We start from the raw sequence: 16,269 nt of genomic DNA, 5'->3' as shown, positions 1-16,269 counted from the left end.
AATCATTTTGCAAGAGTCTCCACAACTTTTGTTTGTTGATGATCATTTTGCTGGTTTAGTCAAGAAAATCATTGTTGATAGGTGGAACAATTTCAACACTCCATTGCACACTTTAGCACATGCCTTGAACCCCAAATTTTATGATGAGGAGCTTATTGCTCAAAGCAATGGGAAGAGGAAGGCACCCCATAAGGATAGAGAGGTGGCTAATGGGGTGAAAAAAGCCCTTATGAGAATGTTTCCTTCTCATCTACACAGGGAGGTAAAGGAAGAATTTGCCAGTTTTACTGTAGGAATAGATGATTATGCAGATATATCAGCTTTGGAGGAGAGAAGCACCATGAATCCAGTTAGGTGGTGGATTTGTCATGGAGCAAATGGTGTACATTTGCAAAACCTTGCCATTCGTATTCTTTCACAAGTGGCAAGCTCTTCATCAACAGAAAGGAATTGGAGCACTTATGGTTTTATTCATTCTGTGAAGCGCAATAGGTTGGGTTCACATAAGGCAGAGGATCTTGTTTATGTGCACTCCAACCTTCGCCTTGCATCTTGTAGGGGTCCAAAATACAACAATGGTCCTTCTAAAGAATGAGATGTGGATGCAGAAAGTCCTGGATCTCTCTCTTGCTTCCTTGAATATTGAGGTCCAGCCTAGAAGTGGAATTGGCCCATCATCTTCTTCAGCACCACCATCCACTGTTGAGCATTGTTCTGCTTCTATTTTTGATGAGGATTATGATGATGAGCATTAGTCTTTTGTCTCTATAGTTCTTGCAGCCTTATAGTCTTTATTGTACTTGCAGCCTCATATATTAATATATAATACAGGCTGATTTTGAGATTTGGATATATCAATGTTGCACAAAGCGGGGATGTTTTTTGGAAGCGGGGACGCAGAAGCGTCATTTTCCAAAAATCTAGGAAGCAAAGTGTCTGCGGAAGCGTCTGCTATATATATATATATATATATATATTTATATTTTTTTGCATTTATAATCAAAACAAACATCCCAAATACCAAATTAGTTGTAGAAGACATGAAAACATGCATATTTTTGCATAAATCAAGATAGATATGGCATCCATGATTCCATTGTAGTTACTAGTATGTACATCAACCATCTATATTCTAGCAATTACAAACATACATCAAATTTTTAAACATATTATAAAACATAAAACATTTGAGCATATTATAAAACATAAAACATAGAGCATATTATGATTTATCTAGCAAGTGAGCAACTGTCAACATTTGTCATGTCCAAAATTCAAATAATAATGTTTACAAAATATGTCACTTGGTCACTGCCAAGAAAAAAAAGGTTCAAAATTCAAATTCACAAGCCTACAAGTCTAATGAGTAATCTATGACAAAAGTAGTAAATTGTGAATATATCTACTAATCTCTCCTCCTTCCACCACGAAGAGAACGTGGCGGTGGGCCTCCACGTGGTGGCAATGAAGAAGATGCTGCTTGTGGAAGTTGTGGCAATGACACTGAAATTGATGAAGAAGAACTCCCTGCTGTTGGTGTTGAACCATGGAACCTAGGAACAAGGGACCAGATGGGGGTGGGGGTGGCATATCAACACGATCATCATCATCCTGGAATCGCTCAAAAAATTCATGCAAAAAAAAAACACTAGTTAACAAAAAAATTAAAAACATGAATTAGAGAAATGCTTTATAAGGAAAAATTGGAAAATTCATACCACAATGGACATACCTGGATAAGAGCATCCTCTAATTTCTCTAATCGCAACACTCCATCCTCCAAATTGGGCTCCTCTGGATTCTTGTCCCAAATCAACAGGTCTTTATTAGACTTTGCATCTTCACAGTAATGGGACAACAATCGCAAGTTGTAATGAACATAAACCAAGCTCTCTGCCTGGTCTAGGCTCAACTTGTTCCTTTTAACACTGTGGATGAAAGAATAAGAGCTCCAACACCTCTCTGCAAAAGAAGTGTTTACCACCTGTGATAGCACCCGCAATGCCAAAGTCTGTAGAAGTGGAGTACCCCCTCCATGCATGTTCCACCACTCAAGAGAAGAAAAGGTCTCTCGATCTCTAATTGCATGCATGCTCCCGAATGGACCAGTGCTAAGCATATAGTTGCTCAACTGTCTCTGTACCAATGTAGCCTCCTCCTCATCTGGGATTAATTTACTCAATGCAGCCATATATTTTTTGTGAACCTCTTGATCTTGGTGTGGTTTTCTCCTGCTTCCCCCCCCCAGGTGCTGGTGTTGAAAGCCATGATTGTAATGACCCATTTATAAAAGTTAAGAAAAGTTGAGAAATGATATATATATATATATATGTATCATTTCTCAACTTTTCTTAACTTTTATAAATGGGTCATTACATAATTTTGTGTAATACTCACAAACTTGAAAGCAGGAAGCATAAAAATTTGATTTGCACTTACCTGAACTGCTAGCTGATCCCGTGAAGTTGACGATACTGCTGCTGTTTTGCTCCAATTACCCAGGGAGACCAATTCCACCCAGCCTGATTGAGCAGAGGCTGGCTGCTCAATCCAGCAAGCTTCTCACAGAAGCCCACTGTCCCCCGTGCCCAGAACCTCAGACGGATTAAAGCTCTTCCAATGGATAATTATCTTCCTCCTGGTGAATTTCTGCTTCTGGTTCTTTCTGCTCCTCCCTTGTTTACCCCCCCTGTACTCGGTTCATATTTCCGGTTTTAACCACGGGCTTGGCGGTGGCCGCCCTCCCGCATGCAACCACCGCCTCCCTCCCTGTTGCCACGCTCTCAGACCGTATGCTTATCCCCGTTCCTTATGATTTAGTTACGGTTTGCCCTTTTGTTCTATTAATGTATTTTATTTTGGTATTAAGTTTCTAAATTATAAAATTTGAATTTTATATTTAATATGATTTTCATATATCTTTTAAATATGATGTTTATTAATATTATTTAAAATATAAGGTTTATAACTTTATATTAATTATATATATATATATATATATATATCATTTCTTAACTTTTATAAATGGGTCATTACATACACTCCCCCTTCAGAAAACTTCGTCCCGAAGTTGATTACTTATGATAGTAATTAGTACCCCTCCCTCTTAGTTATAAAATTTGATTTTTATATTTAATATGATTTTCATATGTCTTTTAAATATGATGTTTATTAATATTATTTAAATATAAGGTTTATAACTTTATATTAATTAATTATTATTATATATCTATATATCATTTCTTAACTTTTCTTAACTTTTATAAATGGGTCATTACAATGATGGATGATAGTATTTAGGTGTCAAAACATATACTAATGCATGCAATGGAACATTTAGCATTTCCCATCGGTTTTCCACCTCTGCACGAATATAATTGTACAAGGTGATATCTCTAGGCTCAACAATGTCTTTAATCTGCCCCAACATGCTATCCATTTGCTCATACACCTCCCCAATTACTGGTCGATCTGAATCTCCAAACTTGATCATGTAATAAATTGGTTTGGTGAATTGCAAAACATATTTAACCTGTGACCAAAAGTAACTGTCAAGAACAGTGTCCTTGACTGCATTAGCACCATCTATGTCAGTGTTAATTTCATCCCATGATTCAGCACACACCAGATTAGTTAAAGCTTGTCTCACCTTCACTAGCCGCCTAAAGGTGAGGTAATAACTAGCAAATCTTGTCTTTGCAAGTTTAAGCAACTGCAACTTGGAGTAAGTGCCATAGAAGTAGTTTACCCTTGTATGCCCTATGATGAATTTAATGAGTTGCTGCCCTCTCCTGTAAAGCTCAGTGATCCACCCACATTCTTTGTGCTTCACAATATCATGCATCAAAAGGTTCAATGTGTGAACCAGGCACCCAGACCAAAAGATGTGTGGATAAGTACGCTCAATAATTTTTCCTGCTGCCTTACAATTTGCTGCATTATCTGTGATCACTTGAACCACATTATTCGGACCAACATCTTTGATTGATTTCAATAAGAGATCTGCAATGTTTTGTGCAGATGCACTAATGGAGGAGGAGTCATGACATGTAATAAATACTGTACCACTAGAAGAAACACCAAGAACATTTATCAAATGTTGGTTTCTAATATTTGTCCACCCATTTGATACAATGGATACCCCACAATCTACCCACTCATTTGTAAAACGTGTCAAAGCTCTTTGAACCTTAGCTTTTTCTCTTTCTAATAACACTGTTCTAGCTTTCTCATAGTTGGGGGCCTTGTATCCTTTTGGGGCTTCATTGATGGCCTTTACCATTTCATGCCAATAGGGAGAGCGAAGCACATTGAATGGTACACTGCAAGCACAAAGAAAACGGACTATCTTTCCATCCACATCATCCCTCCCAGCAACATTAAGGAAATCCCCTATTGTTCTTCTACCTCCAGAGCTTGCAGAAGTACCATGAGGAGATGAGCTACCAAATTTAGAGGTTGCACTTGATTCAGAATGAGTTTTTTGTTTCTTGTTTTTTTGTTGTGCAGCCTCCTCTATTTGGATGTATTTTCTTCTTTGTTCAGATGAAATGTTTGGGCAAATTTGTACCCCCACAGGACCCTTTTTATCATCACTGTCCAACACCCCACAAAGATGCCTCCTCACACGGGTATATGAACCACAATATGGTTTTCCTCCATGACAACCATGAGGGCACACAAATTTGTAAGTTCCACCACCCTTTCCCCCATCAAGTTTGGTCACATAGTTCCACAAGGGTGTTAATGCAGCTTTCCCATCTAGTGTTTCAGTTTCCCCTTCAGGTTCATCCCCTTCCTCCTCATCATACATTGGGACACTCATATTGGGACCACTGTCGTCTTGTGCTTCTTTCCTTTTATTCCTATTCCCCTTGCCATCATTAAAACCAAGAGTGGAATGATACATAGAAGCCAAAAAAACACCATCTTGGAATATGGATATAGGTGGTGGACAACCTGCAAGCAAAGGAGCAAGTAGAAACAATGGGAAAGAGTAGGAGGGAGAGGAGAAAAATACAAAAAAAATGTCAAAAAAATAAGGGAGTTTGGGGTTTGAACTTACCTCTTTAGCTCTTGTAGATGAAGTCCTCCAAGCTCTTGCTCCAAGCTCCTCCTCCTTCTCCTAGCTGCTCCTCCTTCACTCCTCCAAGCTCTCATCTCTTCTCTTCTCCTTTCCTCTCTTCTCTTCTCCTCTCCTCTCTTCTCTTCTCCAACTCTCATAAACTCAAAGTGAGCAAATGAGGAATGAATGGGGGCTTTATTTCCTTCATTCCTCACCCTAACCTCACCCTAACCCAAGGTGGACCCACCCCCTTTATGCCAAGTCAACGAAAAAAAAAAAAAATCGCATTTCATCCTTTGTGCGGCGCTTTTCTGGAAGCGTATAGAAAGCGTGCGTTTCTCCCTCCGAAGCGCCACGCTTCGTACGTCCAAAGCGCCGTACGAAGTGCGCTTCGGAAGTTCGAAATCGCACTTCGGAGCCATGCTTCGGAAAATTCCAAGAAGCGGCAAAATCAGGCGGAAGCGTGCTTCTGGGGAAGCTTCCTAGACGCATCCGCACGAGACGCGCTTCGGGGCTTGGAACCGAGGGGGGTGACACTTCCTGCAACATTGGGATATATAATAAAGGTTGCTTTTGGATATTCTGATATTTTTATTTTCATTATGTGATCATTCATGAGTAAATGTGATGTAAATTTAATTATAATGTTTAAATGTAATAAATTATGATGTATCATGTATGCTTTATGATTGCACACACACACACACACACACACATATATATTCGTGTTTCTCTGTTTCCAAAATTATAGAAGTGTACCTATCTAACTATTAAAAACAACACTTTTCTTACTATTGATTAATAGCAAGCATTAGTCACTATTCTAAAAAGACATGTTGCAGCTTTTGCATGGGATTATAGGGAGATGAAAGGTATCCACCCCTCTATTGTGTTGAAGAAAGTGTAACTAGGTTCGGTCTTCATAATGACATTATCTTTGTATTTGATGTAATAAGAGGAAATAAATTATCTTTTTGTAATCTTCCTACATGTGTTTCATGAGCAAAAAGTGTCTCTAGTTAAAAGACTTCTTCTTGATGTTTTTAGGATTTATTTATCTATCAAAGAGTCATGTCATGTATGTAGAAACTCTTTATGAGTTCATGTAAATAGGTACAAGTCTTCTAAGTTGTCTAACAACCTTCCAAGACCAAGATCAATGCCTCAAAACAAGCCTTCCGAAGTCTGCAAGCAAAGCGATAAGGGAATAATCATGTCGGCTCCAAACAAATGAATTAAATATATAAATATGTCATGTCGGCTTGAAACAATAGACACGTTAGTTCATAAGTTGATGTTGGCTTGCATATATGGGATGATTACTATAAATAACCATGAAGGGTTAACGAAAAATGATGGAACAGATTTCAGATGCCTCTGATGAGCCGTAGTAAGGGAGCCGCAATAGGAGCCACAGTCATGAAGTAAGGGAGCCGCAGACAGTGAGGTAGCCACAATCAAGGATAAGTAGCCGTAGACAAGGGATAAGAAGCCGCAGTCAGATCCACAGTAAGGTAGGGTTCAGCTTTCTCCTTGGATGGGTATAAGGAGCAACAAAACCCAATCCTATATCTTCTCGGCATACCTGTGACTAGAAGGAGAAACCCTCAGACGTGTAAGGTTGTGGATAGAGACACAACACTGTGATTGCAGCCTTGACATCTTTACATGGATCCATGAAGATATATCTCAACAGCAGAGCTAATACTCTCGGCATACCTATGGTGTCCTCGATGAATAAGAGCAGATTAGGCAGCATGTAATGAAGTAATGATTCTCATGAATACTCTCAGCCTTCTCACATACTGTGATATACCTGTAGCAGCCTTGACATAATGTATTAGTTAAGGTTACATGAAGATGATCTATGATGGGAGAGATCCTCAACATATATATGAAAGAAGACACATAGTCTTGTTGATTACCACAGGCTCTCGGACTCAGTGTGATGCAGAGCTGTCGTAGTAATCTAATCCTAGCATAACCATAATCATAGTAGCTATAGACTATGATCTTATGATCTCACGAGATCAAAGTGCAGCAGTAATGAAGAGCAAGGTGTTGCAGCAGTGATGAAGGGCATGGTGTTGCAGCGGTGATGAAGATCACAATGGTAATGACCTCTGTGGTGCAACAACAGTGACACGAAGAGGTTTGATGTCTTGGTTTTGGAGAGGCAAAGTGTGTCAAGGGTCATGGTCTTGGTATTCGTCAATGGAATCTCTATAAGAAGAATTTATGCATGGGTTTTCATCTCCAAGAGGGAGAGGTTTTGGCCCAGGCAGATAGCCAACTATTTGTGTTCTTGTCTCATTTTGTTTGATAGCAGTTTGATGAAGTTAACTTACACATGCTAATAATGAAGTAAACAATCAAGCTAAGATAAAATTGCACTAACACTTTACAAATTGTTATCATGTATCGAAGAATCACTCTAAATATGCATGCCCTAGATTCTTCAACATGGTATCAGAGCAATTGGTTTAGCAGTCAAAATAAGGGCAGAGAAGAGACATTCAAGAATCAAGACATCAAAGCAGCTGAAGATCTACGTGGAAGAATCAAACCCTAGTCATGATCAAACCCTAGATCAGAGATCAGTATGCAGCAACAAGGGTTTCAGATATCAACAATCTTTAGATCTCAACAACAGTTTTGACAAGATCATCCACAACTCAGTTTGGATCCTTCTGTAGATATCAGATCTGAGAATGTATATGAACAGTACTCAAATCATAAACTATTCTATGGATCGTGGCAAGCAACTTCAATTCAATATGTATCAACAATTTGTTGGAGGGTAATCTAAGGATCTCAGCCAATATATCTACTTCAACTACTGCCAACATGATCAAGGTGAAGACTACATCTTCACAATCAAGTACCTTTTTCATAATCAAATTTTGTTTTATGACTTCATGATTGCAAGAATACCTACATATTGGATGGGTCATCAAGGGTCTTGCATGGAATAAGAAGGATTATCATTATCCTTAGAGAAGTTAGTACATCAAGGTCTCCTTTGAGGTCATAAAAACTCTTAAGGTTCTATGAAGTAAGAAAGGAGACATAAGAGGATATACTCTCTGAGATGAAGTGCAGAAGGTGCCAAGGAATGGAGAAATATCTTCATGAGATCTCAATTGAGAGATCTAGGAAAATGATGAATGGATAATCATCATTGATAAGCAAGGTGACAATTGTTTATGAACAAGAAGATCACCTCAATCAACAGTTTGCGGTCTCTATGCCAGATAGAGAAAGGTAAGTTGAAAAGACTCAACTATGTGCAAAGGAAGGATTAATAAGACAAAACAACACTATGAAAAGATTATGGAAAAGGGTTCATATCATCTGAAGGATAGAGGAAGCTAAAGGGAAGAGGGAGTAATAGATTTCCAGTATGAATGAAGTGACATCCCTCTCAAATGGGTCCTATCAGAAGTCCTTGCAGATATGATCATGGTAAGAAGATGCATCGTGGCATCATGAAAACAAGAGCTCGTATGAATCATGGAGGATATAGCTCTTGGGAATCTCGTTGTACATTAAAGGAAAGGAAGATCCAGGTCAGAGGAAACATTTGCCAGATAGGGATATACTAGATCCTGAAGGATCTCTGATAGAGATCTCAGCGGAGGATCTCATAGTCTGGGAAGGCAACAAATGTCTTGTCAGGAATTCCAACTTTTGGAAATCATGAGATGAAGGACTGATGACAAATCAAGGGATTGAAGATCTGTTCAATCAAGAAGGCTGCAGAAAGTAGCCTGATGGAAAAATGAGGTATGTATACTTGTAATTGTATTTGCATTTGATATTATGATGTCGTGTTATATGGTTGCAGGTTAAATGGATCAAGCATGATCAAAAGGGAAAGGATCTCCTCCTCTGAAAGGATGCAGAAAGACATAAGTCAAACTAGATGAAATCAACATAATATGTCCTCATAATGTAGTATGAGGTAGTTGATGACCATTGAAGAACTCTGAGAGCTCCTGGGAATGAAAGACATGAGGATGAAAGAGATCGTGAAACATGCAACCATGATGAAGGCTGTCAACATCCAGAGGATCAGGAAGACTTGACCAGGAAACCTCCCGGAATGATGTGAAGACTTTGATGGAAGTTTGAAAAAATGAGGACCCTTGACAATAGATATCATTGGGAGATGTGTTGACATGTATGCAGGATGATTGGTACCTAAAAGAAGATGTCACTAGAAGAAAGCCATCACCAAAAGGTAATATGTGATTTTTTTTGGTGTCTATCCTCTTGGAAAAGTCTGGGCATGTGTGTAGGATCAAGGAAAGGAGAGTTGTGGAGGACGTCACAACTATGTACCTTGTGATCTAGAGCAATCACAGTTGAAGAAAAGTGAAGACATATGAGCTTATGAAGGAAGCCCCAGATGTAAGCCAAGGAGGATACTTTCCGAGAAAGAAGGAATGACATGGAGGAAAGTGATGGATCGCTGAACCCTACATGTGAAGAAATTGATAACATCAAAGTCTTGGATCGTCAGTCAACTAGAAGACCCTATAAATCATTGATGATAGAGTCCTTGGGTAAGAGGGAGCTCTGGGAAGTTCCTATGAGCAAAGGAACTTGAACAAGTTTCTGAGAAAAGAGAAACTTGGAACTTGTCCCTGATTAAGAGGGAGAGTTAGACACGACATTCTTGTCTACAAATTGGAAGAAAGAATGGAGGATTGTGTAATCATCTGGAATCTGACACTCTTTGAGGATGTGGTAGGGCATCTAAGGCAAGAGTGGGCAAGAGGACCGATATTCTTGAGGGTTGGGAACCCAAGATAAGAATAGTCCTAGTAGGGCATACTTGGAGAACACTCGGGTGGGTATGACCCTAAGAGAGACAATGATGATGTATGTCTATCAGTCATTGGTCTCGCCAACATTGTGTGCTCTGATCTAAGTGAGAGATAGAGATGTTAGTCAAGGCCTTGCTAAATGGAAACAATGTTGGTTGAAATGATGCTATAACATATGGATTGCAAATCCAATTCTTCTTATGAGAAATTCTTTAGATTGAGAATGACCAAGTACCATTATGAATACCTCCCTAGTTAAGAGGGAGAGTTGAAGAAAGTGTAAGTAGGTTTGGTCTTCATAATGACATGATCTTTGTATTTGATGTAATAAAAGGAAATAAATTATTTTTTTGTAATCTTGCTACTTGGGTTTCATGAGCAAGAAGTGTCTCTAGTTAAAAGACTTCTTCTTGATGTATTTAGGATTTATTTATCTGTCAAAGAGTCATGTCATGTATGTAAAAACTCTTTATGAGTTCATGTAAATATGTACAAGTCTTCTAAGTTGTCTAACAGCCCTCCAAGACCAAGATCAATGCCTCAAAACAAGCCTTCCGGAGTCTGCAAGCAAAGTGATAAGAGAATAATCATGTCGGCTCCAAACAAATGAATTAAATATATAAATATGTCATGTCGGCTTGAAACAATAGACACGTCAGTTCATAAGTTGATGTCGGCTTGCATATATGGGATGATTACTATAAATAACCATGAAGGGTTAACGAAAAATTATGGAACAGATTTCGGATGCCTCTGATGAGCTGTAGTAGGGAGCCGTTGTAGGAGCTGCAGTCATGAAGTAAGGGAGCCGTAGACAGTGCGGTAGCCACAGTCAAGAGGGAGCCGCAATCAAGGATAAGTAGCCGCAGAGAAGGGACAAGAAGCCGCCGTCAGATCCACAGTAAGGTAGGGTTCAGCTGTCTCCTCAGATGGGTATAAGGAGCAGCAGAACCCAGTCCTATATCTTCTCGGCATACCTGTGACTAGAAGGAGAAACCCTTAGACGTGTAAGGTTGTGGATAGAGTCACAACATTGTGATTGCAGCGTCGGCATCTTTACATGGATCCATGAAGATATATCTCAATAATAGAGCTAATACTCTCGGCATACATGTGGTGTCCTCGATGAATAAGAGCAGATTAGGCAGCATGTAATGAAGTATTGATTCTCATGAATACTCTCGGCCTTCTCACATACTGTGATATACCTGTAGCAGCCTTGACATAGTGTATTAGTTAAGGTTACATGAAGATGATCTATGATGGGAGAGATCCTCAACATATATATGAAAGAAGACACACAGTCTTGTTGATTACCACAGGCTCTCGGACTCAGTGTGATGCAGAGTTGTCATAGTAATCTAATCCTAGCATAACCATAATCATAGTAGCTATAGACTATGATCTCACGAGATCAAAGTGCAGCAGTGATGAAGAGCAAGGTGTTGCAGCAGTGATGAAGGGCATGGTGTTGCAACAGTGATGAAGATCACAATGGTGATGACCTCTGTGGTGCAGCAACAGTGACACGAGGAGGATTGATATCTTGGTCTTGGAGAGGCAGAGTGTGTCAAGGGTCATGGTCTTGGTATTCGTCAATGGAATCTCTATAAGAAGAATTTATGCATGGGTTTTCCTCTCCAAGAGGGAGAGGTTTTGGCCCTGGCAGATAGCCAACTATTTGTGTTCTTGTTTCTTTTTGTTTGATAGCAGTTTGATGAAGTTAACTTACACATGCTAATAATGAAGTAAACAATCAAGCTAAGATAAAATTGCACTAACACTTCACAAATTGTTATCATGTATCGAAGAATCACTCTAAATATGCATGCCCTAGATTTTTCAACATATTGACTCATCATATCTACATAAAAGAAAATCAAACCCATCAGATAGTCTCAGAGAACAATGAACCTTGCACTAAAATATATTGTTAAAGAAGAAATGCAAAAACTTATAGATGTTGTGTTTATTTATCCAATTTGTGAGAGTGAATGGGTATGACCGCTAATTATTGTCCCCAAGAAGATGGAAAATGGAGAATACGTGTAGATTACAAGGAGCTAAATCAATCCATTAGAAAGAATTGCTTACCCTTTCTCTTTATTGATCAATTTTTAGATGTTCTAGCAGCGAATAAATTCTTTTAATTTTTGGATGGATTCAGTGTGTATAATCAAATACAATTCAGCCCTGAAAATCAAGACAAAACCACCTTCCCCTGACCTTGGAGAACCTTTACCTACAGGGTCCTCCCCTTTGGTTTATGCAATTCCTTTGCCACATTCTAGAGAGTTGTGCTTAGCATATTTTCAAATTTCATTCATGACAGTGTGGAGATTTATATGGATGACTCCACACCTTATGGCTCAGAGATGAGGAGAAATGATTCTTTGCCTTAGTCATAAAAGATGCCATTTTCTTGTGGGCGAAGGAAGTGTTTTAGGACAATACCTATCTTCAAAAGGAATTGAAATAGATCCAAGATGAATATCATCAAACACTTGCCGTTCCTTAATAGCATAAGGGCATTAGAAGTTTTCTTTGCCATGCAGGATATTATAGGAGGTTCATACAGGACTGAATTAAAATTGCTCTCCTTTATTTTCCTTGCTAGCTAAGGATGTATATTTTTTGTCGGACACCCCAATGCCAAGAAGCCTTTTAGGGGGGAAATTTTCAAATTAACTAGAAAATATTGATGTGTTGAACATTTCAGTCCGCAAGGAGAAAACCCACCTTGTGGAAGGAAAACAATCACGATGAGAGACAACTTTATGATACTGAAGGCAATAAGATGCATCCGATGTATCAAACGGTCAATTTTGGTACTGAAGACAATAAGATGCATCCGATGTATCAAACGGTCAATTTTGGTGCTGAAGGCAGTAAGATGCATCGTGCTAAAGGCCATTTAATCTGGCTGTCTTGGTTGTTAACTTCGGATCAGCTATGTTCAAGGGAAAGAAACTTATAAGATATTTTATGGGAGGTGTGCTGTTGGATGAAAGGCATAGTTTTCCTTTACAATATGGCACTTCAGTACTAGGAGCAACTAGACACTTGAGTAATACATGCCAATCTTCCCCAAAATCCTCCAATGTCATTGCTGTCTCCTGGTTTAATGTCAAAGGACCTGTGCTTCTGCACTATGCATAAACAGATAGATTTTGGTGACAGCAGGTGGCAGGAGTTGTACTAGAATTCCCAGTTCTAGATGTTGGTTTATTGGACAGAGACTAGTCTGCGATTGCAGCAATGATTGTATGCAAGCGTTGGCATGGGTTGTGCATGTTATCCTGGCACTATATTGTCTTGTTTCAAATGTATTACTTTGGGATCCGCCTTTGCGTACTGTAGCTGGTTGTCAGGGAAAAATAATCAGTGATTAAATAACATTGGGAACTCGTGGCTTTTGAGGAATGCAGTTTTAGTTTGACTTTGATTGATTTTAAGTGCTGTACTTAATACCAATAGACTCGCATACATGATATCGAATACATTTTTTTCTTAATTGTCGATCACTCCAATGATTTGCTACAAGATTTTTCTTCTGATTCCTTCTACTTTCTATAAATGCAGGTATGCAAACTGTGAACTACGTTCTCTTGTTATTGCAGACAGAAGGTGAGAGCAAGTTTCTGTTTCTTGCTGTTGAAGGTTCCTTTTTCTTAATTATTAACTTGGTTGCCGACCCTTTTTTGTGAAGCTACTCTCATTGTATTCGATTTACGTACTTCTGACAAACTTTGTTCTGGTATACAGCGCAATTGGAACCAATTTGCCCATGACAGATTTTCCCGGAGGCATTCCACCTGGTCCTGATGTCCCTAGTGATTATGAAGATGTCACAAATTTAGAGGCTGAAGATAAAGTGGCTTCGTTATAAATCCAGTTGAAAACAGGATTTTTATAGAATACAAAATTCGTCTCATTGAAACTCAAATTGTTACAGATGATTTCAGAAAACTGCTTATTTGGAAGGGTTTCCTGTCATTGTTGCCCGTCGAATAAAATTATATTTTCACTTCGTTGTGTTACAACTTTCCTTGATATCTGGAGAGAGATATTTTCCATACTGAAATTCAATGTCTGGAACGGCAGATTATATCCATTAATTCCATGATTATGGGATGACGCAGAAGCTGATTAAGATATACTGAATTTCTCGTGTTTACCATGTGAATGGGTCTAGTTTATGAGATAGGCCTGTTCAAATACTCCCAGGAACTTAGCAGATACCAACTTGTGTATTAAAAATTGACTTAGTGTCTCAAATATTTGTTTTACATAATACATTGCCTCATTGGGTGATCGACTTCCAACAAATTGCAATCTAAACCAGTTACCAAACAGACGAGGTCAAGCTAGACCCCTTGATCCATGTAAATTAGAGAGCATAAATGTTATTTATCATTCTCCTTGACATCCTACTAGAGGGGGAGGTGGCTCATTATTCTCACGAGGGGAAAGCAACAAGTTTGTTTGGGTTTTTACGCATACCACAAATAATTTATGCGAAGAATGGTTGTTGACACGGGTCTATTGTTGGCTAAAAATATGAAGATCAAAGTTCTCAGCTGTAAAGTAACAAGCCCAATATGAATAGGCCACAAAAGTCAAAATTTCTTTAAAAAAAGTTAAAAGAAATACGACCATTAGAGGCTGCGCTTTTCCAGGGCCAATTTTATGGATAGAGACAAGTTTGCATGGAAGTTGTGTAGTTAGTGGAATGAAATGAAATGATATTTTAAGGTTCACAAGATTAAAAATAGTCTATGAGATCATTAGTTTCATGTTTTTTGCTTTTTGCAATTCGATTTTTTTCTGATTCAAATTGATGATGAGCTGACCCAACCTTCCAACAATCTCCTCGCTAAAAAGACAATGCCAAGAAACTAATGCTAACATGTTCTCATAACTTTCTTTGATGTCTTTGAATGCATCACATTCCAAAATGAAATGTTTTTCTGATTCCACAGCCCCAGACATGCAAAATGTACACACCCGTTCTTCCCAAGTTTCTTTAGGCCTTTTCCACCATTCTGTTTCACACCGAAGTTGATGTGAGTTGGTCCTTAATTGAGCAATAAGAACCTTTGCCCTCCACGAAATGCTAGCTCCAATGAACTCTTTTTGTTGTAAATCACACGTAGGGTTGAATTTCTCAATGTAATATTTCTTCTTTCTACCCAACTCTTTTCCCCATACCTTTTTACGAAACTTCTCCATAACAAAATCCTTTAGCTCCTTGCTATTTGTGGGATAGGCATTGATGTAGATATTCCATTTTTGCATCAATGTGTAGTTTTGTTTCATCCATGTTTTATTTCTTTCACTGATGCCTTCATTGAAGATAACATTAGGCCATCTACCTACTCTCATTTGTTCAATTCTTTGTAGGTATCTTATGAACCGCACCATAGCAATTGCTTCAATGGAAGTTGCTCCTGTTTCACTCAACATTATCTCATAAGGTATCGAACTTTCTATTTTGAACTTGCTCATGATCAAACGTTTTTGGATTTTCTCAATTTGTTTACATTTTGAGACGAGAGTGTTGCTAGCCCACAATTCACACCCATATAACATCACTGGACAAACTAGGAGTCCAAAAAGAACTTTAATCATTTTCCAATCCCATAAATCTGCCTGTCTACATCTGTTTTGAAGAGCATATAATGCTTTCCACCCTCCTAAAATTCTCTTCTTTCTGCAGTCCTCCCAATTGAGTTTGTTGTTGAAATCAATCCCAAGGTATTTGTATTCATTTACTTCTTCAAGAATGTTGTCTTCAAAGAAGAAAGTATGATGGATCTGCTTCCTTTTATTAGAAAAAATCATTATTTTGGTCTTGCTAGTATTGACTTGCATCCCCACTGCTCTACAAAAATGCTCAAGGGCATATAAGTGCATTTGCAATCCATGGGCCGATTTAGAAATCAATACAATATCATCAGCGTATAAAAGAAGCTTTATCACAAACTCCCCCAACGGAACACCATCTCCACCTTGCAGATTTAGCCACTCTTCCAATTATCAGTATATAGACCAAAAAGAGTGGGGGATAGAGGGCAACCTTACTTGACTCCAATGTCACTTCTAAAGCTTTCTGAAATGCATGCTGAGGTTCTAATTTTGACTCTCACTTTTTCATAAAGTCTATGGACAGTAGCTCTATAATGCACAAGAATTTCAAGTTCTTCCATTCTATGCCACAACTTATCCCTAGGGATTGTGTCAAATGCTTTTTTGAAGTCAACAAAGTAGCAAAATACTTCTTCTTTGTCCTCCCAAAAATTTTCAACAATGTGTCTCAACGTGATGCCATGATCCACTGTAGAATGTTTCGGCCTAAAACCCGCTTGTCCT

At 38.6% G+C, this 16,269-nt stretch overlaps 1 protein-coding gene across 1 annotated transcript in view; it reads left to right on the top strand.

Annotated features, from left to right (window-relative positions):
* Positions 1–14,191, top strand: part of LOC149260502 (phosphoglycerate mutase-like protein 1) — a 120,392-nt gene extending 106,201 nt beyond the window's left edge. Inside the window, exons 8-9 of the mRNA XM_089420786.1 lie at positions 13,480–13,524; positions 13,663–14,191. Coding sequence (XP_089276912.1) covers positions 13,480–13,524; positions 13,663–13,786 — 169 coding nt within the window. The 3' untranslated portion in view covers positions 13,787–14,191. The remainder of the gene's footprint in view (positions 1–13,479; positions 13,525–13,662) is intronic.
* The last annotated feature ends 2,078 nt before the right edge of the window (positions 14,192–16,269 follow it).

The sequence above is a fragment of the Pinus tabuliformis genome, chromosome 6, assembly GCF_031772625.1.
Source record: "Pinus tabuliformis cultivar Carrire ecotype Pingquan chromosome 6, CPIR1, whole genome shotgun sequence".
Classification (NCBI taxonomy): domain Eukaryota; kingdom Viridiplantae; phylum Streptophyta; class Pinopsida; order Pinales; family Pinaceae; genus Pinus; species Pinus tabuliformis.
The sequence above is the reverse complement of the archived record's forward strand: the minus strand, read 5'-3'. Positions and strand labels throughout refer to the sequence as shown.